This window comes from Ailuropoda melanoleuca, chromosome 4, assembly GCF_002007445.2.
Source record: "Ailuropoda melanoleuca isolate Jingjing chromosome 4, ASM200744v2, whole genome shotgun sequence".
Lineage (NCBI taxonomy): Eukaryota > Metazoa > Chordata > Mammalia > Carnivora > Ursidae > Ailuropoda > Ailuropoda melanoleuca.
Window position 1 is genome coordinate 20,146,003 of NC_048221.1, and position 26,891 is coordinate 20,172,893.

Sequence of the window (26,891 nt, forward strand, 5' to 3'; positions counted from 1 at the left end):
CCGCGAGAGAGCAGGGGGAGTGGTGAGCACAGTGGGGTGCTAGAGCGGGTGGGGGCTGCAGGAAGGGCTGACAGGGTGCAGGAAACCAATCCCGTGACTGGACTGTGTTGTCCCCGACCCCTCTGGCTGCTGAGTCAGGCTGGGCAGCGCCTCCACACCAGGGCTCTGCTCGAGGAGGGTCCTCACCAGATTCAGGCAGGCTACCCACGCCCCAGGGCCCCCAACGTGCGGCAGGTGCCCTAGGCCCCACCTTCCGCCTCAGTTTCCCAGGATTCCTGGGTCACCCTTCACCTCCACACCGCTTCTGCCATGTCCCTTCCCTGTGCAGGAGCTCATCAGGGATAAAGGACGGACTCAAGGCCCACGTTGCCTGTTACTACTGCTCTCTCTGACCAAAGCCACCTACCTAAAGCCCCACCCCAACCCCCAAAGTCCTCCAGGTCCCACCCTCACACTTGGGGTGCCCTCCTCCTCTCCCAGGATGTCCTGGCCATAGCACCAGGTGGGCCCTTGGAAAATGCTGTCATGGTAACCTCTGGTCCCCACCTTCGTCCTGTGTGGTAAGAGCACAAGCTCCAGAGTTGTCCTTCCTGGGTTCAAATCTGAACTTGACTACGAACTTGCTGAGCGGCCTTGGGCAAGTTATCTGACTTCAGATTCCTCATCTGTACAATGCATCTGTCCAGGCTCCGCTGTCACACCATATTAATAGCCATTATTTATGTGGCCCTTGCTCTGGACATGGGGGTGTACTGTGGGCAACATGGCTCCCCACCCCACAGGGGCCACGGCTGAGCTCTGGGCTGCAAGGGCCTTCAGGCACAGATGGGGCTTGATGGGGCCCCGAAGAAGGCAGCCTGCGGTAAGGCCTGGTAGGGACTGAGCCATCAGGGCACGTGGTGGTCTGGCTGCTCCTTAAAGTTCTCTTGTGACGGAAAGTTCCTTTTAATCACTTCCAGGCTTGTGGTTGACTTGGGCTCCTCCAGGCGGTCTCCCACAAGGGCTGGGACATCCCAGCCCCCTCCCCCCAACCCAGAAGCCAGATACCAGCAGTAGTGTCCCAGGCACCCTAGGGCTTAGGGGGAGGGCCCAGGTGCCCAACCACACCACTGGCGACCCTGGTGCCAGGCTGCGGGACACGTCCTGGGGTTGGCCACTGGCTCAACACCCTTGTCTCGACTGCCGCACAGAATGTCTAACTTTCCTTTGGTTTCATAGCAAAGATGGAAAAATGTGGAATTAATCTCCTTTGTAGCATGGTTTTGACTTCACTCAGATTTTAAAGATCTAAAACAGATGCAAGAAAAGGGGAATCTCTTTGCTGTGGGGTCTTGTGAGCTATCAAAACAAAGTGGGGCTGCCAGGCTCAGCGCCCGCACAGCTCTGCCTCATCTCCTGCCAGCTCCAGCTTTGTCTGCTGGTGTACGTCTGTGTGTGTGCGCACGCGTGTGCACACGCAGGGTGCTGTCTTGCGATGGTGCCCTGGCCAGCCAGCTGCCGTCTGTCGGGGGTGAACGGGGGCCGGAAGGGCCAGTACGGCTTCCTGGGGACGGGGCTGCTGGTCTGAGCCCAGCCCTTCCCACAAGCCAAGGCTCTGCCTCTCTGCCCCAGCCTCTGTCCAGGGCCCTGTGGTCTGTGGCACAGGGGCCTTCGAGTCAAAGGTGCAAATGCTGCCCCTCGACAGCCTGTTGACATCCATTAGTCCGAATGCCAGCCTCACCAGGACAGGGGCTTTTGTCTATTCTTGCTCACTGCGGTCTTCCTGTTTCCAAGCACAGCTCCTGGCACATAGTAGGTGCCACACTGGGCGCTGGATGGACAAATGCCAGGCCCTGAGCGTCACGAAGATGCAGACAATTTAGGTCCTGCACCAGCCAGCCCAGGTCCCCGTGAGCCCTCCTGGCTAGTGAGAACCCCCATCCCGAGCTTGGGCCTTGGACCTGGCAAGCTTGAGGGGCCAGTGGGGGAGGGACTGGAGGGTAGGTAGGCCAGAGGGGCCCCTGACAGCTGGCCTTGGCCTCAGCAGGATGTGGGGGTGCACAAAGTGGGGTGGGAGTCCAGGAAGCAGCCCACTTCCTCCCCTTCCCAGCTCAGGCCTCATTTGATGAGGGCAAACAGCTTCAAGCCCTGAGCTTCAGAGGGGAGAAATGGGAGATTCCCTCTCATGCTGACGTCTGACAGACTAACTTGCCCAGGATCACACACAGTCGATGCACACCAAAATGTGTTTCTGAAGACATTCCTTCCAATCTCTCTGGGCTCAGCAACTGTCTTTTTAACCAACCCCTTTCACCCCCTAGTCTGCCGCTAACAACACAAAATGAGCCTTTGTCCCTCGAGCCCACAGGTCCGTGTTTCTGTTTCACATTATCTCAGGGATATAGGATTTCTCTGACGTTTTTGCATCCCCCAGCCCCCAGCTCTACTGAGGATTAGCTCTCTTCGGGAGCAGATGAAACACTATTTTCTATTGGTGGATTAGCCACAGGATTAAGGAATCTTGGCTAATTTACCTTCCTTGTGGCTTAAAAGCAGCTCCTTTTAAATGAACACAGGCTTGTCCATCTTACTACTTACCCCCAAAAGAGAAGCTATAAGAAGTGGGTCCACTCACCACCATCCGTAAAACTGAAAGCTCCTGGGCCCCATGGGGTGCTACCCACACCAGGACAGAAGGTCTGAGCTGCATATCCCGCCAACACTGGCCTGAGTTCAAGCTCATCTCTTTGCCAGCCCTGGGCAGGCCACCAGGGAGGCAAGGTTCTAACCGGGACAGGCCCTAAGGTGCAGGATGCTAATCGCTGCTCGGCCAGAGGCTCTGCTGTACTCTGACTCCGGGGTGAGTCCAAACAGGGCTGAGCATGGAGCGTGAACCTTGGCTTGGACCACCCTCTGCATTCCATTTCTTGGAAGTTGATTCTTCCAACAATCTGTAATCCAATGTGGTAATTAATTTACCACAACCTGATAAAATACAATCATCCCAAGGCAGACAAACTGTCAGGTAGTTTGTTGGAGGCCTCAGGACAGCCTGACAACTCAACAGGACCAGCTCGGGGAGGAAGGGCTCACAGGATTCCCCTGCCCTGCCGAGGACCCACTGATCCATGGTAGGAAAGCTAGCCTCTCATCTTGGATGGTGTTCCAGAGCCACCAGCTGGGCCCAAATCAGAAAGAGGGGCATGGAACCACTCCCCCGGAAGCCATGCCTCTCTGAGTTTAAAGCATCTTTCTGGTTTTTCTCCCACAGTCCAGGCCTGCAGAGGGCTGTCCACGGGGCAGGCGGAAGAAGTGCCAGGCCCGACTGTAGCTCTCACCGACTCTGCTCTGGTGGCACTTCATTTGGGAGAGTGCCAAATGGCCACAGGGTCAGCTGTGACTTGGTTCACCACAGAGCCACGTAGGTCTATCTGGGACTGCCTGTCACAACCAGAACACTCATAGGCCCCTTCTTGGGGCCAGCGCTTAGCCCTTCCCTGGAGGGCCCCTGGGTCTGCAGAGGAGCGGGAGCAAACCACCCACAGTCCCCTTCCTCCCTCCTCTACAGTAATCGCAGAGTCAGTCTGAACAAGATTCCCCTGCATGGGCCCTGTTCTCCCACTCTAGCCCCTGCTCCCCTCTCCCCCGGCTCCAGGCCAGCTCAGGGCCTCACAGGCAAAATCTCCTAGGACCGTGAACATTCCTGGGCCCCCGAGGTAACCGCAGCCATCCCAAGCCCATCTGGTGGGCGGGGGGCTTCGATCTGCAGCTTCTTTGGAGAGGGGTGCTTTTTGCCACAACCGCCGAGGAGATGGAGCTGCCGCGCAGCCCACCATGCACGCATGAACACGAGCTGGTCCTGTCTTTGAGTGCCGCTAGCAGCGCCAGCCTTTGCTTTTTGCAAAGCCAGGGAAGCCGGTGGCTACACTGCCAAAACGAGCAACCGGGCTGGGGAAGGGCCAGGTCCTAGCCCCTCTGCAGCAGGCTACAATCAGACCCCAAGTATGCCTCTGACACAGACTAGAGTGTCCCGTCCCCAGGAAGCAGCCTCTTGACAAAGGAAAAACAAATCTCTTGTCTCCAAACCCCAAGTGGCGGGAGCGCAGGCTGTCCTGAACTTGACTTTGGCCCAAGGGCAGCTCTTGAATGTCTGTACAGAGGAGGACAGCTAGACCCCCTCTGAACGATGTAGGCCAGGTGGCCAGATGTGCCGACGTGGAGAGAGGGACCACGTTTGTGGGAAAGAGGAACCACCACCCTAGGCCACTGCCTGTCGGAGGGCTGCAAGCACCCTATAAACAGGAGTCCTGGCGGGGGGCGGGGCGAGATGTAAATTACGGCTGAATTATCTGATACATACATGCAAACGGAGCTTTCATGTTTGCGTGTTGCGCAGCTGGGGGCAGCTTGGCAGGATGACATTCACACGACACCTTCCAGATGGGTTCGGTCCGGACACACCTGGGAGGGCTGGCCCCCAGCTAAAACAGCACCACTGCTTTAAAATCTACAGTCTGTTTGTACAAATAACAGTTTGTCTGCCCAGGAAAGAGGTACAACGAGAGCCCGAGAGTTGTCAGGGCAGGCCTTGCGTTCCCACCTTCCCCACCAGCACAGAACTAGGCGCCTCACCCAAACTGCCCATCAAATAGGGAACCGCCAGGACCGTAGTGGGGAGGGTTGGGAGGTCTCAAAGCAAACAGGCCATTCCATCTAACTCCCCGAAGCACACAGACAAAATCCATAGCCTTGTTGAGTTAGGTCAGCAGAGTTACAACCTAGATGTTTCACAAACTCAAATGTCAGAGGCCCAAACAGCCGGGGCTGGGTGGGCTTGCCCCCGCCTGCTTCCCACTGCACGCATGTTCTAGTCCCGGAGCCCGGCGGCCCCTGGTGAGTCACAGGAACCTGAACGTGACATCACAGCATTGCTGTGGCCAGCCTGAAGCACGGGTGCCATAAAAAAACATAGTTGGAGCAGGAATTTCATGGTTTGGTATTTTTAAAAAGCAGAAAGATGTGAAACTGGAGTCGAAAATAACTCTGCTGTGGGCTTCTGAGGCGAAACCGCCAAGCCATGTGTCGGGCCCAGGCCCCTTGCCATAGCCTCCCCAGCTCTTGGGTACTGTCCTCGCCTCGGCGCCCCACCCCTTGCCCTTGAGGAAGATCCAGGGACTTTGCAACTCCAGACACCACCCGAAGCTCTGTCACTCACAAGTCGCAAAGGAAGCAAAGGGGGCCGACGAGGGAGGTGAGCTCCTGCAGCAAGGCTAGTTGTGGAAAGCAGCCTCTCCCTCCTCACAGGTGAGTTTTCCAGCCTTTGTGAAAGGGATCCCTAGATCACCTGACACCCCCCCCCAAGAACATGAAAGGAAAGGTCAGGGCCTCTGTTTTAGATACACATTGAATGCCCATCACCAAGCAGGCAGGCCTGGCAGCCACGGGGCCCACCCTGGAGTCCTTCCTCAAGGGGAGGGGAGATAGGAAAGTGACTCATGGAAAGAAGTCCCTAAGGGAAGTCCCGGCTCCACGTGAGGTGCTGACCTCTGCTGCCCACCCCACGGGACAGGCGGATGGGCAGTGCCTAAAGGCTCCCCTCTATAGCGGAGGAAACCAAGGCTTACTCAGATCTACACAGACAGAAAGAAGCAAAGCTGGGCCAGAGCAGCTGGGGCTCTTTTTCTGGACCTCGTAGTCCTCTCAAGTTGAGCCAAGTTTCGAAGACTTGGGGAAGGCCCAGCAGGTCAGTGATCCGTCGTAGCCATAGGGACAGGTGTGTGTTCTCTCCAGGGTGTGTGTGTGTGTATGTGTGTGTGTGTGTGTGAGGACAGGGTCACGAGAGGAAGAGGGGGTACCACTCAGCCCTAGCAGTTCTTGAGAATTCCCAAGCTGGGTTTTGAGGAACAAAAAGTTTCCAAAGAAAAGCCTAAACTCGGGGCACCTGGGTGGATCAGTCAAACATCTGCCTTCAGCTCAAGTCACGATCTCAGGGTCCTGGAATTGAGCCCCGCATGGGGCTCCCTGCTCATCAGGGAGCCTGCTTCTCCCTCTGCCCCTCTCCCCCTGCTTGTGCTCTCTTGCTCTCTCTATCAAATAAACAAAAACAAAAATCTTAAAAAAAAAAAAAAAAGAAGAAAAGAAAAGAAAAAGAAAAACCTAAACTCCATTGTTAGGAAATACATTTCCCCCCCAACAACCATTAAGATAACTGGATTCAAAGAACAGCTATTACAATAAGTTTATGTCTTGGAAGAGCTTTCGTCTTCGCCTAATGCCTGGGTCCAGGTTCAAGGCTCCCATCTAATGGGCTCCACGACCCATCCCTGATTTTCAACAGCCCCCATGCACCGCGGTCCCCCATCACCTCCTGGGCTCCCCTCCCTGGACCTGGGGAAAGAGCTCTTCTTTCTCTCCCTCTATCCTACTGCCTAATCAGACCACTAGAGTCTCACTGGCAGCTCAAGGGCATTCCTGGGACTCAAGTCCAGCAGCTGCAGAGGGCTGTGGAATGTCCACTCCCGACATGCCTGTGTTACCTGGCCAGCCTGGTACTTTCCCCACACTTTCCTGGGAGCCCATGGGCTTCGTGCTGTGCTTCACAGAACAGCTGCTGTCGGTCTAACACATCCAGTCAACCAAGGGCTTCCCAACAGTGCTCAGAGACACGAGCTTGCTCGACTGTCCCCACTTCACAAGGGAGGAAACTAAGGCTCTGGGGAACAATGTCTCCTGCCCAAAGTCACCCAAGTGATGAATGATGGGGTCGGTCCTCAAATCCAGGAGGGCAGGTGTGTCCAAGCTGATGGGCAGGTGGCTCACTCTACTCCCCACAGCTGGTAGGGATGTGTACGGCCAGACCCACCACAGCTGTTTGGAACATGGCATCCAGCTAGGATCGGGGTCCCAAGGAGCGCAGTGGAGAAATCAGTGAAGCCTCAAACAGCAACCTCACAGGGGTAAGGAGAGCTGTCTCCGACACAAAGAAGGGCCAGGGCGAGGGGGTGTACTCTCTGGCCTGGGACCTCAGGGCTACCAGGCTGTGATCACAGAGCAAGAACGTCTGGCCTTAACTTTCAGGAAGATCAAGTTTGGCTTGCAGATGGACTCCTCGATTAAGCTGTCCCTGACTACACCAAAACTCTCTAGCAGGGGAAGCTGCGGAGCCCTGGCCTACAGTGGGTTGAGCTCAGGATCACCTGGCATCCTGGAGAAGTCCCAGGCTGAGTGGCCCCTGGGGCTGGTCCGGGCCCAGCAAGCCGTTACTCACACCCTGTCCACACCTGGCATGATGCTAGCTGCTGGACACCAGGAGGCAGGATGACATGAGGGCCATGAAGGAGAGCCCTTGGAAAGTTGCAGGGCTCAGACAAACAGCGGGAGGAGGAAGCTGACGAGGAGAACATGATCCCCACCCTCTATGGACTTCCCATCTCAAACAACACTGTAGGGAGACCTGCGAGGCCAGGCCAGGCCAAAGGGCACACCCACCTGGGAGATGGACAAAGGCCTGTGAACCTTGCAATGCATTCCAAAGTTATCACCCCGAATGGGTACACTTTTAAAGAACAATGTATCACTTTATAGAAAAGGCATTCCTAAGAAAATAAAATGGTACAACCCCAACTGGGGAGTCAAAGGGCTGGAATTTGGATGTTGCACATGGCCTGAGGACAATTTGCTTCCCCGGGGATGATGGGCCTTTTGGCCCAAGAGAGAAGCCATGCTGCCCGCTTGCTGGTCTCAGACCCAGAGAGGGCTCGAGTGAGGAAGGGAACTCGCCACCCCCGCTGCGAGGGCTGAGACATGGCTCTTTTGGGCAGGGAGATAGTGGGGAACTGGGGGAGCTGTTTCCGGTGCTGCTGTGATCCTGCCGCCACCGCTGCCAAGCCCTGACTAATGACAAGCGCAGCACATGGCGCCGCTGAGCACTGCTCAGAGAGCCTCACAAGAGCCAACACGCCCAAACCTCACAACAGGCCCGTGAAGCGGCTACTCTTATCAGCTCTGTGCTCCACATTTGGAAACTGAGGCAGAGAAGTTAAGCACCTTGCCCAAGGTCACCGGGACGTACACTTAAGCAAGCTGATTCACTGCTCTCCGTGAGCGCGTGCTCAGCCGCCTCACCTCCGGGCCACTGAAGAGGACTGAGACTGGTCCCGGGCCTTCAGGCTGGCGCAGGTGGGCCACGAACATCCAGAGAGGAGGACTCAGTCACTGGGCCACACCAGCCTGTGGAGCAGGAAGGCAGTCTCAGAGGACTGTGAGCTTCTGCAACGGGGTGTCCTACACATGTCACCCAGGGGCTGAAGGCTCTGTGACTCACTCAGTAAACAGCCCCAGCCACTGCAGCCCCCCCCCCCTCAGTTCTTCCTTGGAGGATGTTCTGTGGGATGGAGGACTGGAGGACCCGGAAGGCAGCTTCCCTCTCAGAAGCCTCTTTGAAGTAGACTTCCTTGTGGGGGAGGGAAGGGGCAGGGAGGGGGGTGACACAGAGCAGAACAGCATGATTCAGACGACTCTGAAGTAGGAGTCCATGTTGGGGTAGCTGAGATACCCCTGCCCCTCCAGAGCACAGAGGCACATCAGGATGGTGGGGAGTGCTCGCTGAGGGCGTAGCGTGTGAGGCCCATCCCCACAGACCAAGGAGGCTCCGAGCCCGGCTGAGTGACCTACATGGGTAGCTATGCACAGCAGGGTCACCTGGCTCTAGGCATCGGGGAGCCTCCAGAGATGGGGCTGCCCACAGCCAAGCGGGTCCCAAGAGAAGGGAATGCCCAATCCCACAGGAGATGGCGCTGGTGTTGCTCAGAGACCTCAGCCAGAGCCCCAAATCCAGGAGAGGAGGTGAGTCTGGAAAACAACCAGCGACCAAGCTCAAGCACAGCATGCCAGTGAGCACAAATGCACCTCCTACCACTTTGAAACTAGGCTGAGGCCTCAAGTGGGGGCTTCATCTGTGGCAACCAAGATTCCTTCTCAAGATGTGTCAAGTCCGTTAGGAACACTCAGGAATGCACACTGTTTGGCAGAGCAGGTGACTGGCTGACGGGCCTGGCATCTGGCCGGGGGTGGAGTGCTGTTTGGATCTGCAAAGGGGCTGGACGGTGTGAGGTAGGACAAGGGAGCCACACAGCCATCCAGACCTGGGGCCAGAGGCCCAGGCCACAAGAGAGCCTTCATTATTCTTGGTGATGCCAGTTTCTTACAGAATTACTATCTCACTCCGAACTGCTAACACATAACAAAACCTCCCGTGCGCACCCCTGAAACACAGTGACGGGAAATGCTTCTAGGGCTATACTCCAATGAAGTGATCCAATGAAGCTATTTTTAACCACCTTCTCAGACTTAATTTCCAATTTTATCCTATAAAGTTCTAATTGATTCCACCTCCCCTGATCTCTCACTTGACAAGGCTGTGAAGAACAAGAGGCGGGCTTGGCAGTTTCTGACACGTTTGAGGTGGGGGATGTGCACGTTGCTCATACCTCTCTTTGCACAGACCTTCTTCTCAAGGGTTAACAGGCTTCCGGAAATGTCTGTCTGATGTGCCTATTATTCCCCACCATCACCACCACCACCATCCGCGGCCACTGATGCCTTTCCCTTCAAAGGTCCTTCCTTCCCTGGGCCCAAGGGGTGCAGGACCAGGCGGGAAGCCATGACATGCCGTGGACCACATGACATGATGGAGAGCCTTTCTCACCTGGCCCCATATCCAGAGGGAGGGAAAGGAGGGCATGCCACTTCAGGTCCATTTCTGCCAGAGACTCAGGGGTCCTTTGCCTTCCTCCCACACCCTTGGTTTACCCATGAGCTGGCACAGGAGAAGGCGGTCTATGCCCACAGCCGAGGTGAGGGAGGGGCCTGATGACCTTTAAATCCTGCCTTGCCACCCCCCCCCGCCCACCACCACCTACATGCCCCCCTACCAGCCACGCTGGGCTTTGCTCATTGTTTGGATGTGCCCGTGGCCCCCTCCAGTCCTACAGGCAGGCTGCTCCCTCTGCCAAGGCCACCCTCCTGCCCATGATGCCAGCTGCCACCTCTTGCCAGGGCATTCTGCTCTTACGGAAACTGCTGCACTCCAGTTCTGTATTAGGAACTGCCAGATGTACCTACACTCCAGAGGCCGGGGCCCACGTCTACCTTGCTGATGACACTGGTCAGCCCCACCGCTAGCATTTACTGATGGGTCCCTAGAGCCAGGCATAAGCCAAACACTTCCCACAGATCGCTGTCCTTTAATCCTGACCACGAACGGGACGTGGAATCCACGACCACCTCACATCACAGAGGAGCACAGCAGGGCTTGGAGAGCCGAAGGGATTCTGCCAAGGTTGCTTGCAGGATAAGAGCAATGCCAGCTCAAAGCCAGAGCCTGGGCTCCCAGATGCCTTGACTCACTGCTCACAGTTCCCTGGCACGCCCCTAGAGTGTGCCCACCCCACGATAAGTGGGATGAATGGACAGTGTTTCTTTCCAAGCTCTGCTGCGGCCCAGGCCAGCCCTGGGAGGGCACACCCTGGCAGAATCCAGCATTGTCGATTTTGGGGTCCAGGGGCTTGGCCAGGACTCAGATGGCTCTGAGAGCCAGGACCTCAGGGCAGGCACTGCAACTTCATTCATTTGGGCTGGAAAGTAGGTCCATTATGATGATGTTTTTTAAAAATACAGCACCTGCTGCCCAACTTCAAATGGTCCAAATGCCAGGCCAAGTGGGGTGAACGCACGTCACGGCCTACCTGGGTGAGGACGTCCAGCTGGCCCACTATGTGCTCCAGTGTGCTGGTCAGCGTCTGGGGCACGCTGATGGGCTCCTGGGGCTGGCTCTGCACCGACTCCTGACTCCTGCCTCTGCCTGGAGGGACGGGGAAATCCACTTCTGGCTAAAGACAATGAAAAGAAAGGGAGTCCTTTAGTCCTCATTCGGTGCTTAAAGAAACACGGAGAGAGGAATAGCCCCTCCAAAGGATGAAGTGGAAAACCACCAGCAAACGAGAACATGAGTTCCAAATACTGGTGAGAAACTCAGTGTGGCAGTACTCCTACACCCGGGCCACGCGCCCCCTTCAAGGACTTCCTTTCTGAGCAGAGGCCGTGAGTGAGGAGTGCCATCCGAGCACATGGCAGTGAGGGCTGGAGGAGCCTGGAAGCGAGGGGCAGGGGGGCTGCTGAGCGCCGCCCGTTGGCTCCTGGAGCTCATCAGAGTGGCCAGGCCAGCTGCCGGGCTTCTCATGCAGCCTGCACCCTCCAGCAGGCCCCTCAGAGTCCGGAGACCCTGAAGCCCATGCTGGCTCTGAAGTCACCCCTCTTCCTGGCAAGCTCAACGCCCATTCCCTAACCCCAGAGTGAGCATGGCCTAGAACTGGGGGGACGTTCTAACCCCGCCCTAGTGCAGAAGCCCTGAGAAAACAGGCATTGTATGTGAACATTCAGGTGCCTGGTGGGAATCAGAATCCAGGGGACAGGCACCCTAGGCTGTTGGAGACAGCCTTCCAAGGATGTGAGGGGTCCGTATTCCTGCCTGAGGTGCTCCAGGTCCCAAATGCAGAAGCCAGCCTAACCTTGCCACTACCTCCACCCTCAGATACACACCCGCAATCCCTGAGCACAGGTGATGTCCTAAGGGGACTCATCCCAGTCCAACATTGGTCCCCCCAAATTCAGGCACCACTCTCCATACAGATGAACATTTCTCCTAACCCAGGAAGCACACTGTGCATGTGCCCAGCAGGGTGGGATTCCCAGAGTCACCCAGTTCCCGAGGACACCGTCGGCAGATGCCCCAGTTTTGGTCTTGGAACCTTCCTCTGTGGACTTGCTCCCTGTGGGAATGACGTGCTGGGGGAGACTCACACTCTCGGCCAGCCCCAAAGCCCCAGTGACCCATAAAGGCAGCCACACTTGGGGCTCAGGGTTTTAAACCACGACCTCACAAACTTCCAAATGTTACCATGTCACTCCTTGGCTTTGCCAGTCCTCCAGGGCTCTCTACCGCCCTTGGGAGAAAATTCAAGCCCCTTGACAGGGCACCTCGCTCCAGCCTACCGCCTTCCACAGCTCTCCTCCTGCCTCTGCACCCTCTTGCCCAGTTCCCAAGCTCCCTATTGGAAGGCCCTCAGCCACCCTTCCTTCCCCCTGCCTCCAGCATCCTAGTCTCCACTCGCTTTGCAACCCCGAACACCTGATCAGCAGCTCTTCTGTGCCCCCCCACGCCGGTGCCTGCCCCACCCCTACCCCGTTCCTCCAGCTACTCCCTCTCCAGGGCCAGGACACACGAGTGGGACGAATCAAGGCTTGCTGCCCACAGGGCCCACTGCCCATTCATGGGTCCGTGTCCCTCTCCCTGTCTCCTGCCTACGCTCACCACCCCTGTCCCTTCTGAATCTGGGACATCACTGGGCTCGAGGCTTGCCAGCTACTCATGGGCCACAGAGCCAAGGCTACTCCACCCAGCCAGTAGAGTATACTGGCTATGACTGAGGCTCACCGAGGCCGCCTGCACACGTGCCCAGCAGTCAGCGTGCATCTGAGTCTGCCCATCTCCTGGACGGACCCACAGTGGCCCCGTCCTGGGAAGATGTTCTGCTCTGGACATGCTCACCTGGGCGGGCATCAGAGACTCTGAAGAAAATCAGCCCAGGAGAGGGTTCCCAACCAGCCAAGGAGGGCAATTTGGCACATGGACCCTACTGCCTATTTTCCTTTATTTGGAAAGTGCTCTAGTCTCATAGCTAGCAAACTCTCCAGGGCATGTCCATTTGAATCTGGAAAATCACAGGCTCTGGAGGGGAAAGGGAATTTGAAGGTGAGACACAGAGCTCGAAGGGTGTTCTCGAAAACAGGAGCAGTGCCACGCGCACAAGCCCATCATGAGCATGTCTGCTGTGTGCTGCAGCCGGTCTGTGAGACCTTCGCCCACCAAGGTGGGGGCCCCAGTCCCCAGAAATCAATGCACCTGACAGGTGTGGGGGTTTTCCTTCTGCTTTGTAATGCAAGTGCTTGACTTCTTAACTGCCCAGGCATCCACTTCAGAGAGGCAGCCACTCAAAGAGGGCTATCTTGAACAAACACGCTGCCAGCCCACGACCAGATAAAGAGCTGGGCCACCTCCCACCCACCATGGAGGCTCCTTTGTTTCTGAGATCTTGGTAGATTTTGATAACTGACCATATGGTCACGTCATTTTTTTCTTAAATTCCCACTCTTATGCTTAAAATTCACCAATGAAGAGTGAGCCCTTAAAACCCCTAGGCCTGCTACCCTCAACCCCAATAAAAGTGGAACCCCAGGGGCTCGCTCTATCTACCCTCTACCCTCAGCCTTGCTGCGCAGCCTCACGTGTGCTGTGTTATTTCTAGGTTCCTGTAGGTATTAAACCTTCATTTTTTTCAAAGGTTCCTGATGGTTACTACCGAACGGTATCTTGCAATTATAATAAGAACTACAAGGGCCGGTTCAACCACAACATTGGTGATTGACAGAGACTGGCACAGTTTCAGATCCCAATGCCTATGCAGGAGTCCACCCCAAAAGGAAACGTTTCAGAGGCCTCCACCAGCCCTCACCTCACCGCAGGAGCCCCCAGACCCAGGCAGCAATGTCTAGAGACAGCAGAGAGCTGCGGGGATTCAGAAAGGCCTTGGCTGACATCTGATCTCCAAGACTGATCGGCGAGGGGGCCCTGGGCAAGAGGCTTAACCTCTCTGGGCCTCTACTTCCTCACCTGCAAGATGGGGGTGATAATTGGGCCTGCCCCCCAAAGGGCTGGGCTGTGGAAGGCACTTCTCTGAAATCACCAGCAGGCCTTTCTTGAGAAGCAGCTCCAGGCCTGTGCCCACTGCTTCCGGAGGACCCCCTCCCCCACCACCACTTACAGACATGCACACTCTTCCTTTGGGCAGGGAGTCCCCATGGCTCTCTCAGGAAAGGCCACGAGAGGGAGGGTGGGAGCCAGGCAGCCCTCTGTCCCGACAGCCAGCATCCTCAAGGAGTGGCCAGACGGGTGCTGCCTGCTGCCTGGGAAGGACGGAATGGAAAGTCTGAGTGTTTCTGAAAAACGGCCCAGAAACTGACAGAGCCGAGCTGAGTCTCTGGAAGCACAGTGATGATGGGGAGTGGGGGGAGCAGGGGGGGAGCTCCGCTGACTCGCCATGGGAACCCTTCTTCTGAGCCCCAACGGAGCCGGCTCCAAAGGTGCACTAAGGACAGCAGCCACGTGCCGAGCCAGGGAGGCCGCCTGTGGAGGACAGGGCCGCAGGAACCGCCACATTTGCCTGCCCGCTCCGAGCTTCTTGCAGGCTGCGGCCCGGTTACAACAAAGGAGACGGAAGCTCAGGGAGCAAGTGACCGTCGGGAGGGCCCGGCATCAAGCCTCCCTCACAAGCCCGGGGTCCTGCCTGGCCCAGACTACCCCTCTGGCCGCGCTGTCTGGTCCTTGTCTTCCCTGCCCCAGCACACAGCCCTCTTCTGCTTCCTGTCCGCTGTCACTGGCAGACCCCACCGCACCTCACACGCCACCAGGCCAGCGTATAGAGATGGCGGTGGCTGCTGTCCACTTGTTACCTACCATGTGCCACCACGTGCCAGCATTTACACACATCACTTCACTTCACCCTTACACCAGCCCTTCACAGCAGGCGTCATTACGCTTATCTTTCAGATGGCGAAGCAGGCCCAGCGAGGTTAGCAATCTTGCTCGCAGTCACCCAGGGAATGACGGAGCTCGGATGGGAACCACCCATAGTCCAGGCCGTTCCCTGACATCAGGTCACCTCTGACGGGTGACACAGCCTGCAGTTGTGCCCCCCCATGCCTTCCACATACATCCTGTGTCTAGTACTTACTTTCTGCGTCACTGCCCCTTCCGCCGGCCCTGGAACCCCTGCCCAGTACAGAGCTGGACACAGAGCAGGCCCTCCACACACCCCGGCCGCCTCCAAGGGCCCAGCCCACCACGGTGACATTCCTGGGTAATGAGACCTTCCCCAGGCACGGGGCCCACGGCCCCACCCCACACAGCGCTGCAGCCACTCACCTGCACTCAGCACCTGCACTCCAGCACTGTAGAGATGCGGCCTTCCCCAGAGCTGGGCAAACAAGCCGTAAGCAGAGATAAGGAGATGACGAACGGGAGGGGGAACAGACGCACGTACCCGGCTGTGAGTAATGACAGTGACGGAACACCCGGAGCAGCACGTGTGGGGGAAACCTTATCAGTGCTTTGCCCGTTCAACATCAAAGTGTCCCGGGGGCCCTGCCTGGTGGTTCTCAGGAACATCGACATCAGCACACGCTACATAACTACTCAGCAGCATTCAGCTTTCATTTTTGCCCAACACAAACCTCTTCACATCAAAAGAAAAAAAAAGGTGAAAACTCAGAAAAGACCAATCTCTTTTACTTCGTGGAAATCTCACTTGGGGTCCGTAGGGGCCCCTCACACCCCGCCCTGGTATCAGATCCTGGGCTCTCACAGCAGGCTCATCTTCTACTTACCTCGGTGTCTGTTGCCGCCAGCCTGTCACATGCCACCAGGAGGTCAGCACTTTGCACACGGTAGAAACTGCAGAAATATCTGGTTGATCTCAGCCACTCGAACACATGGGTCCCCAACCCATACATTTATTAAAAAACAAAACAGAACAGCTTGTAGGTCTTCCCTGTGACAAGAAATCAACCCAACTGGACTGACTACAGTCTCCCTTGTTCATCACCAAGATGTAGATATGGATAAGGAGCCCCTGCCTAGGACGTAGAAAGTTGGGGAAAATATTAACCCCATGCTAACAAGAAAAAGACGGACAATCCTCAAGAATTGTAACTTTCTTAAATTGGAGAACTGAAGTCACAAAGCAAATAGCTAGACTGAAATCTAAGGGAAGAGACTCTTCTAAGGAAACCAAAGTGAGAGCGTCAGCTCCTCTCTGGCAAAGCATGGGAGGAAGAGACACTCAGTGCTACACAAGAGCGTGAGAAGAGCCGAGTAAAGCCAACACATTGCTAGAGGCTGAATATAGAGAGGGGGAGAGTGAAGAACCCCTGGCAGATACGGACACAAGGTGAGTTTGCGCCCACCCACAGGTTTCTCACAGACTTTCACTGGGGCTTCATGAAAAAAGACTGGGGGCAGGGCAGGAGATGTGAGAAAACCATCCTTGAGGGTGCAGACCTGGAGGAAGGGAGCGGGCACGAAGCCCTGGCAGGACCCTTTTCCCCTACAAAACACAACCCATACACTACTGGGAGGAGAACAGAGAAAGAAAAAAATCCTCTGCCCTTTGGAGGAGAGGCAGGCAACCATCCTGAGCCAAGATCACTCAAGCTTCCTATGGCTGAGGGAGGGGATGGCCTACTAAGAATGCCCTACTTCTGAGACCCAGGGAGGTAGGGCCTGCCTCAGACTGAAGCCGGGGCCAGGACAACAGAGAAAACCCGCAACAAAGCCAGACAGCACCAAGAACCAAGGAGCAGCAGCCTATTGCTGGGGTAGGGGTAAGAGCATGGAAACAGATGCCCTCTGAGGCACAGGCCCCCTAGGAAGGTTGAGAGCTGGGGATGGAACAGGAACGCTGAGAAAAATCCTCCTACACCCAGACCTCACCCTAAGTACACAGTGGCACTAAACTCAGCTCAACTCCTGATAAGACTATTTACTTCTGTCTCTACTAGCCAAACCATGATGTACTGCATTTAATCAAAAATTATGAGACACACAAAACGGCAAGGAAAAAAACCCCACTGTCAGACAGAAAGCAATCAGCAGGGGCACCTGGGTGGCTCAGTCGGTGAAGCGTCTGCCTTTGGCTCAGGTCATGATCCTGGAGTCCCAGGACTGAGCCCCACATGGGGCTCTGCACTCAGCTGGGAGCTTGCTTCTCCCTCTGCACCTCCCCACTCATGCTCTCTCTCTCAAATAAATAAATAAAATCTTAAAAAAAAAAAAAAAAAGAAAGAAAGCAATCAGCAGAATCAGGTGACTTTGATGTTGGCACTACCAGACATAACATTTAAAGTAACTATGACTAATATGTTAAAGGTTGTATTGGAAAGTGTGGACAACACACATGGACAGATGGGAATTCTACCAGAGAGGTAGAAATTATAAGAAAGAGTGTATGAAAATGCTAGAGGGGCGCCTGGGTGGCACAGCAGTTAAGCCTCTGCCTTCGGCTCAGGGCGTGATCCCAGCATTATGGGATCGAGCCCCACATCAGGCTCTTCTGCTATGAGCCTGCTTCTTCCTCTCCCACTCCCCCTGCTTGTGTTCCCTCTCTCACTGACTGTCTCTATCTCTGTCAAATAAATAAATAAAATCTTTAAAAAAAAAAAAAGAAAAGAAAATGCTAGAAATCGGAATCCCAGTAACAAACACAAAGAATGGCTTTGAGGGGCTAATTGGAAGCCTCAGCTCAGCAGAGGAAAATGAATCAATGTCCTTCAACATTGATCAGTTCCTGAACTGACATAATGGGGGGGGGGGAACAGAACAGAGCATCCTTAAACTGTGAGACAATATCAAATTGTCTAAGACATGTGACTGGAATCCCAGGACGAAAAAAGGGAGAAGAGAGACATTTCTTAAAGAGCAAATTAGCTGGTAGTAAACTCTCTGAGCTTTAGACTGAAAAAAAGTCTTTATTTTTCTTTCATTTTTAAGAGATATTGTTGCTAAGTACAGAATTCTGGGTTGACAGTCTTTTTCTTTCAATACTTTGAAGATGTTACTCCAGTAACTTCTGGATTGTATAGTTTCATATGAGAATTCTTCTGTGGTTTTTACCTTTGATCCTCTGTATATAATGTCTCTTTTCTGTCAACCTTCAAGATTTTCTCTTAATCTTTGATTTCCAGAAGTTTGAATGTAATTTGTGCAGGGTTTGTTTTTGTTTTTTTTTTAATTCAGCCTCTTGTCCTTTTTCTGAGCTTTTTGGATCTGAGGTTTGATGCCTTTCATTAATTTTAAAAAATCCTTGGCCATTATCTTTCCAGTAGCACCAAAAATCATGAAACGTGTTATTACTTTCCTACAGCTGTTCCAACAAATTGCCACACTTGGTGACTTAAAACAGCAGAAATTTATTCTCTCCATGTTCTAGAGGCCAGAAGTCCAAAATTAAGGTATCAACAGGGCCCCTGCCCTGTGGAAGCACTAAGAGAGAATCCTTTCTTGCCTCTTCCAGCTTCTGGTGGCTCCAGGATTCCCTGGTTTATGACTGCATAACTCCAGTCTCTACCTCCATTGTCACATGGTCTTTTCTTCTGTGTATCTCTTGTAAGGACAATTGTCATTGGATTTAGGGTCAACCCAATAATCCAGAATAATCTCAAGATTTAGCTTAATTTCATTGGCAAAGACCTTCTTCCCAAATAAGATCACATTCGCAGGTCCTGGGGGTCAGGACACAGACATATTTTTGAGGAGGCCACCATTCAACCCACTACAAAATGCTTAGACATAAATCTAACAATATATATGCAAAATCTATGCTGAAAACTACAGTACACTGATGAGTAAAATCAAAGAAGACCAATATCAATGAAGAGATATACCATGTTTGCATACTGAAGGCTCAATGTTGTTGCGATGTCAGTTCTCTCTGAAATCAGCTATAGGAAACAAGAAGCTGATTCTAAAATGTATATGAAAAGGCAAAGCAGCTGGAGAAGTCAAAACAATTTTGAAGAAGAAAATTAGAAAAACCACATTACCTGATTTCAAGACTTAGTTTAAAGCTACAGCAATCGAGACAGTGTGGTACTGGTAAAAAGATAGCTGCATAGATCAATGGAACAAATGCAGTCCAGAAATACACCTACAGATATCTGGTCAATTAATTTCTAACCAAGGCACACAAACAACTTAGTAAAGACAGTTGCTGGAACAATGGAATATCCATACGTAAAAGAATGAACTTTGGTACATACATCGTACCACATATAAAAAGTAACTAACTCAGAGTGGATCACAGACCTAAATGTAAAACCTAAAACTGTAATATTTATATAAGCTTTTCTTCTAAGACATAGAAGAAAATCCTTGTGACCTTGGATTAGGCAAAGATTTCTTAGGTATGACACCAGAAGCATGACCCAAAAAAGAAACCATTGCTAGAATGAACTTCATCAAAATTCAAAACTGCTCTTTGAAAGACACGGTTAAGAAAGTGAAAACACAAAATACAGACTGGCAGAAAATATTTGCAAGTCACTTTTTCTAGTAAGGACTTGTATACAGAATGTATAAGAACTTTCAAAACTCAATGAGAAGACAACCTAATTAGGGAGGACTGGGTGGCTCAGTCGTTAAGCATCTGCCTTCAGCCCAGGGCATGATTCCAGGATCCTGGGATCAAGCCCCGCATCAGGCTCCCTGCTCCACTGGGAGCCTGCTTCTTCCTCTCCCACACCCCCTGCTTGTGTTCCCTCTCTCGCTGGCTGTCTCTCTCTCTCTGTCAAATAAATAAAATCTAGAAAAAAAAAAAAAGACAACCTAATTAAAAGAAAAAAAACCACAAAGATTTGAATAGATATTTCACCAAAGAACATACAAAGATTGCAAACAAACACATAAAAGATGCTCGACATCATTAGCTTTTAGGAAAATGCAAGTTAAAAATCACAGTAAGAGGGACACCTGGGTGGCTCAGTCAGTTGGGCGTCTGCCTTCAGCTCAGGTCATGATCCCAGGTCCTGGGATCGAGCCCCACGTCAGGCTCCCTGCTCAGCAGGGAGTCTGCTTCTCCGTCTCCCTCTGCCCCTCCCCCTGCTCTTGCTCTCTCAAATAAATAAATAAATAAAATCTTTTGGAAAAAAAATCACAGTAAGATACCAGTATACACCTAGTAGAACAGTCTAAAGTTAAAAAGCCTGACCATACCAAGTGTTGGCGAGGAGGTAGAAAAATTCAAACTGAGACACTGCTGGGGAGAATGTAAGATGGTACAACCACTTCAGCAGAGTCTGACAGTCTCTTTGAAAGGCTAAACATACACTTGTATGTCCCAGCCATTCCACAGCTGCGTTTGTACCCAAGAGAAAGGGAAATATATGTCTGGAGAAAGATAAGTACATAAAAGTTAATGGCAGCTTTATTTGTAATAGCCAGAAATTGAAAATAACCCAGATGTTCACCAACAGGCAAATAAACAAATTATGGTATACCCATTCGATGGAGCACTACTCAGCAATAAAAAGAAAAGAACTACTGATACAGGTAACAACATGGGTGAATGTCAAAATAACTAGGCTAAGTGAAAAAAACCAGACCAAAAAGAATATATAACTACATGATTCCATTTATATCAAATTCTGAAATGCACACACTGATCTGCAGTGACAGAAAGCAGATTAGTGGTTGCCTACAGCTGGAGGTGGAAGAAGTACATTGAAATAAAGAGGCAAAAAGGAATTTTGGGGATGAAGGGAATATTCCGTACCTTGATCATGGTGGTGATTGTGTCTGTCCAAACTCATAGAGCAATTCACTTTTTAAAGATTTTATTTACTTTATTTATTTGAGAGAAAGAGAGAGCACACAAGCACGGGAAGGAGCAGAGGGAAAAGGAGAGGGAGGGAGGAAGGAGGGGGGAGGGAATCCCAAGCAGACTGTGCACTGAGCATGGCGCCCAATGTGGAGCTCAATCTCACGATCCTGGGATCATGACTTGAGCTGAAACCAAGAGTCGGATGTTTAACCGGCTGAGCTACCCAGCAGTTCATTTTTTAAAATGGTGAATGCTGGGCACATGGCTGGCTTAGTCGGTAGAGCATGTGAAGCTTGATTTCAGGGTCGTGAGTTCAAGCCCCATGCTGGACATAAAGCTTACTTTTAAAAAAATGGATAAATAAAATAAAATGGTGAAGGCTATGATTTGTATGTTAATAAGCCTAACTTTAAAAAAAAAAAAAAGATGCAGTTACAACTGAAATACCCCTAGAAGCCCAACTTAGAAGCCCATCACGTGACACTGCGCTTGGCACTACCCATCACGGCCACTCTGTACTCAAGGTGAACATCACTAGCTCTCCATTGGACATTACCAATGGGCCAAACCCCAGGCTGAAGACCCCAGGTGAGGCCCATGAGGCCCACCACTGGTCTGGGGATTACAGTTCCCAGATGCAGAAACCCAGCTCACGTTTCAGGGCAGTTCAATTTCCAAAGCCTCTATCTCCCTGGTTGTCAGTGGAGGTCCCCAGGCAGCGGCCACCCAGTCTGTGGAATGTCAGGCCCCAGCCACTCAGGGGTCCCTATGCAGCTTAACAGTCGGGAGCAAGCAAGGTCTGCACACACCTGGCCAGCAGCCAGGAGTGGCTGGAGATTTACCATAAAGATGCTGTGTGCGGATGTGACTGAAGGCCCTGCTCTGGTAAGTGGGGTGGTCAATTATTAACACCTGCTCAAGGTGGAAATTTCTCCTTCTCTTTTAATCTCTAACACTGGACCTTGACCCCTGCTCGGCCTGTTCTGGAAACAAACTCTGTCACAGACAAAAGCACCCAGGAACTGGTCCACGGCTTGACTCTGGGCCAGAAAGGGGAGAGGAAGGTGACTTGGGCCCAAGATGTGGGCTGTCTCACTGGTATGCAACTTGTACAGAACCAGGCGGCAGCCTGGCTGGCCACGGCCCACTGAAAACACCAAAGCATGTCACTGTGTTTCCAAAGCAGGACTGAGCACAGAACTGGAAGAAATGGAGAGATACACACACACCATGATTAAATCTTTTCAACTTAATCTTTCATGTAACTGCTCATTGCGCAGTCCGCTAAGTGAGGGTGCAGAGATTCGTGGACATGTTTCTTACAGCCTTTGCCTCAGGCCTTTGGCTTTGACAATTTGCCCTCATGAAAAGTTAATGGGTGTCTATGTCTGTCTGCCTCTGTTTGCTAAACCTGATCCTGGCAAGGACAACAGAAAAGAGGACAGAGCTCACTTGAGCTCATGTTTCTCTCCAACTCTTCAAGTGGAAAAAAGGCACGGCCGTTTTCTCGAATCAGAGCTCTGAAGAAACCTGGTACTGTATCCACCACACATATTTGTGGACCAGATATACAAGAGGCTTGCTTGCCCTATAATTTAGAGTTCCGGCCTGGAGTCCAACAAGAGAGAAAACTTCTGGTTCTAAACATAGCCCTGAACCCAAAAGGAATTCTGGTTGTCTTAAAATCATCTAATTGTTCGACAATCTTGCCAATGTTCTTCCAAGCCAGCCTAAGTATGAGTATGGGATTGGTTACCGTGTTGGCTTTTTTCTAGAGGATGAATGTGCAGGGTGACTTCATGTGTTCCCCACAGCAGGCTCCCAAGGAGGGCAGGGTGCTGGGTCATCTGCGTGCACAGAGGGAGCCAAGAGGCTCAGAGACACAAGGCCCGGGGCCAGCAGGGCAGCCTCCAAACTGAATTAAACGCTCCATGATGACAGACCACATTTGGGTCTAAGAACCATCCCTGGACCCCAGGCCCCCATTGACGGGAAGGGGACAGGGTGTCCTTTGAACTAAGAATTGTGAAGGGGTCGAAGGATGGGTCTAAAACAGAAGAGGGATCCACATGCTTGACCCACCCTGGGACTCCAGGTAGCTCAGCCCACTCTCACCCCACAGGGCTCTTCTCAGAGAGGGAGCGGGCCCTTTGAGGCGGGTGGCATCCTATCACACCTGCTGTCACTCACAGACCTGAGGGGCATGTGGGAGATGCTAAAGGCACAAACCAAGGAACCCCATCTCCTGACCCAGGCTCAAAGCAAGGCTGAGGCCTCCATACCCAGGTTCGACCAGCCACTCCTGGGCTCCACCCGTGGCGACCTCCAGCTGCCCCCCAGCCACTCTTGGAGACTTTCCAAGTATCTCCCCCACACAAGAGGGCTGATATATAAAGCCAATTTTTTGAAGGAGTGAAAGGATTGCCCTGATAAGCAGGAACTGGAAAGTGATTCCAATGACCAAATATGCCCCTCAGAGAAAGTAGTGGAGCTGGGAAAGTCTGTCTCACCGCAGTGGCGTACCCAGGTGAGGGGAGCTGTGGGGGGAGAAAAGAGCAAGGATGAGCAGGGGGAGGAAGACCCGGCAATTGCAAATGGGTGGAGGCCATGAGAGAGCAAGCGGGCCATCGGGCAGCGAGAACTTTCCTTGGCACAGAGGGGGTCCCTGGCCCTCCTCCCCAGAGGGGTGCTGAGGGAGCAGGAAAACACCCCAGACCTTTAGGGGATGATGCCCTCCAGGCTCTCATACCTGGTACAGCCAGAAACACACACAGGTGGGCTGCAAGGCAAAGCTGGGGGCCAGCAACAGGGACAGGAAGGAAGAGGGCAGGGGTGGGGTGGGGTCGTCTGCTCGGCCCGAGGAGGCCACAGGAGAAGGCAGGTCCGTCATGAGCCTGTGCTCGGGCCAGAGAACACCTGCTGAGTCTGCCCCACAGCTCCTGGAGCGGATGTGCACGCTGGAGCATCTGCACAAGCTACATGACTGACAAGCAGAGAAGCCGCCCCGCAGCCCCCACGGCGGTCAGCAGCACCGCTGTAAGACCATTCCCTCTGAACACGACCTGCTTCTTCCAGGGACAGCTCTTGCTCAGTTCCATCCCACAAACGTGACCACGGGGCCCACTCAGGGCTGGGCACTCACTGAGCGCCTTAGGGTCACCTACCCCCTCCCTCGAGACAGAAACACCTACCCTCCCACCGCAAACACCTGAACCGCATCACCCAGGGAGGAAGACGAAGCCCAAGGACTGACTGGAGATTTTCTTTTAAAAAATTAGACTGCTTTGAACTAATTTTAGACTTAGAGAAAAGTTGCAAAAAATAGTACAGAGAATTTCCATATATCCCTCCCCCAGGCTTCCCCAGTGCTAACCTCTTACATAACCATGAGGACAATGATCAGAGCAGGAAATTAACCTTGGGACAATACCATTAACCAAACTAAGGGCCCCAGTTGAGCTTCACCAATTTTTCTACTAATGTCCTTGGATCCTGCTGTTCCAGAATCCCAACCACGACCTCATGCTGCATTGAGTTACTTCTCCATGGTCTCCTGCAATCTGGGTCAGCTCCTCAGTTTTCCCTTGTCTTTCATGACCTTGACACTTTCGAAGAGTACTGATCAGTTCTGTTGTCAAATGTCCCTCGATGTGGGTCTGCCCGATGTTTTCTCATGATCGGAACAAGGTTATTCATTTTTTGACGAGAACACCACAAAAGCCAACCGCCTGACATCGCAGGACTCATGTGGACAGGACGTATTATCAGGGGCACTGACCTTGATCAATGGTCATGGCCTCTCTGCCAGGCTTCTCCAATGCGAAAATACATCTTTCCCTGTGTAGTTAATCTTGGCTTTGAAAATGTGGCTTTTTAAAAGGGAACGTGGTGCTGTCATTACAAACTCCGCGCTGTCAGCCCAGCCTGCTGATGGCTGCAGCTGCCCTACAGATGAGAGGCAGCTAATGAAGATGAGCGGCAGAGCCGACGTCTCTGGAAGACGCCGGAGCTCTCGGTGACAAAGAGGAACAGTAGCAGTTTATTTATAGATCCACTTGAAGACAGCTCATTGTAACTACTGGGGTTGAATTTTTAAAACCTCGGGAACAAAGGCTGGCTATTTTAAACTCTCCTTGCACTTAGTTCAATGGAGAGTGTTACAGGCACCGACCACACCCGGGCATCACTCCCAAGCTCGGCAATTCAGATTTTGTGTAGCATCTCAGGACACAAGCACAGCCTGCCAAGACAGATAACCACGACTGGCTCTATCTACCCCGCAGAGGCAGCAGGCCTCTTATGGGCCAAAGCCCTCACCCCCAGGGAGGAGTCGAGGGAGGGCTGCATCCCATGGGGTCTCTCACCCTCCTCTTCCTGGAAAATTAACTTGCACACAGCTGTTGTGAACCAAGGTTACATCACCTCTCTCCCTGCCTCCCCCTGCAGGCTGTAAAGAGGGACAGCGCCCTCCAGCGAATGCCTGCCCCAGGACAGCAGGCGCTGGCTGACACATCTCCAGGCAGGAACAAGGGTGTCCTGGAGTTCGCAGTATACAAATGCCCTGGAGGACAGTGGAACAGTGGCACCCCGGAGCTCCCGAGCTCCCGGCCCCAGCCCAACTGCACCTCTAGCCAAGACTGCTCAATCTCTCCAGGCAGCAGAACCATGGTGGGGAAGGGAGACGTGGGTTTTCTCAAAGCCTCCCACGTCCTTATTTGAACAAGAAGCACAGAGCCATATTCTTGACACAATGTGGAATAACGTGAGTATGGACTAGGCATTTGATAGTAAGGGATTATTAATTTTGTTGGATGTGACAAAAGCACTGCAGTTATATAACCGAGAAAAGTCTTTATTTAGGGTAAAATAATGTATCTGGGATTAAACAAAAATACTCCAACTCTTCTAAAAAAAATGGGGGGAGGGAGATGAACAAAATAGACTGGCAAAACGCTGAAGCTAGATGAAAGATACATGCGGGTCTGTTATACTGCTCTCTCTACTTTTTGTGCTAGCTTGAAATTTTCTATAATATAAAGAGTTTTTGTTTCGTTTTATTTAGTAAAAAAGAAAAAGCTCCCGAGTGCCTGGATAGAGCCGTGGAGCTGAGGCCAGGCGAGTGAGACCCCAGGGAGAGGCTGAGGACATGTCCCCAGTCCGGTGTCCTGGCATCTGCGAGCACAGGAGGCAGATTTGTCTGAATCCATCAATGCTTGGGCCGCTCTTTGGCACGGCCACAGAGAAATCCCCCAATGGCACCACAAGCATTCTGTGAACCCTGCAGCAATGTCCAGACCGTCAAAGAAACTAATTTTAAGATAATCTCCATGGAAACCATCTATTCTGATTTTTTCCATGGTAACCGATGAGAACATAAACACAAGCACTATCTCACCCTTACACCACATGGGCCAACGCTGCCATCCAATCTGGAGAATTCAAGCTGCAAAGGGCTTTTTTCTACTGAAAATGAGAAGTACTGAAACTTCTAGTCCAGACATGCGTATTCTCCCACCTCCATTGCGCAGTCACTGCCCATACCACTCCATACACCTGCCCCCAAACTGACAAACAGGTCAGAAAGTGGTTTCCTTCATTTAACCTTGGGACCATCAAAAACACCAAAAGAAAGAGCCAGAGCCTGCCTCTTGCCTCACTGCCTCAACCCATGCTGCCCACAGACTGCAGGCATGTGTCCACTGAGCTTGGATTTCCAGAACATTCTGTGTTCCGGTGGCAGGCTGGGCACCACAAAGAGACCAAGGACCCAGCCCTCCGGGGAGACCACAGGCCAGCGAATAACTGACTACAGGAAGAGGGGCTGCTCCAGCAAGCAGACCGCTCCGGCAGGTGGGGTGGGAGTTCACAAGCTGCAGGCCTCCCTGGGAAGGCTGCATGGAGGAGAGGTCATGGAAGAAGGGAAATGGCAGAGTAGAGCTCTGCTGGGGAACAGGGGGTGCAGCCCAAAGAATCATAGTCAGACTCAAGCAATGCAGTCTCTTTCCACTTGTGGCTCATTTCTTCCATTTTCAGGTTTCTGGGTTTGAAAAGATAGCTCGGAACTCAGGAAGACCCTCAGATCCCAACAGCCTCAGTTGGGGGCCACCCTCTCTGTTTTGGAGTCATACGTGGTCTCTGTTGGCTCTCCTGTGAAGGAGACACAACAGCGTGGCCTGACTGACGGGGCTGTAGATGCTTGTCACCACTGTCAGCAAAATGGCAGTGTCACGGCAGTGGTCCTGGGTCATGTGTGTCTTGTAGTAAAGCATCACGAGACATCACGATATCAGGACCCCAACTCCCACTGTCCTCATTTCCCCACGTGCAATGTGGAATCTCCACTGACCTTGAACCACACTTTGGGTACCAGGGGGACAAGAAAACCTCAAACAGTTATGAGACCCTTGAAAGAGATAACAGAGC

General features: G+C 52.7%; 1 protein-coding gene across 8 annotated transcripts in view; it reads right to left on the reverse strand.

Moving 5' to 3' along the window:
* POC1A (POC1 centriolar protein A) overlaps positions 1-26,891 on the reverse strand; it is a 70,898-nt gene that overhangs the window by 9,303 nt on the left and 34,704 nt on the right. For 5 of the 8 annotated variants that reach the window (XM_034658410.1, XM_034658406.1, XM_034658405.1 and 2 more), the window contains one exon: positions 10,725-10,868. The exons of 2 other annotated variants lie outside the window; for them this stretch is intronic. In XM_034658410.1, the coding sequence (XP_034514301.1) occupies positions 10,725-10,868 (144 nt within the window). Of the gene's footprint in view, positions 1-8,103; positions 8,209-10,724; positions 10,869-26,891 lie in introns of all 8 variants that reach the window. One more of the 8 variants, XR_004624714.1, reaches the window with a different exon arrangement.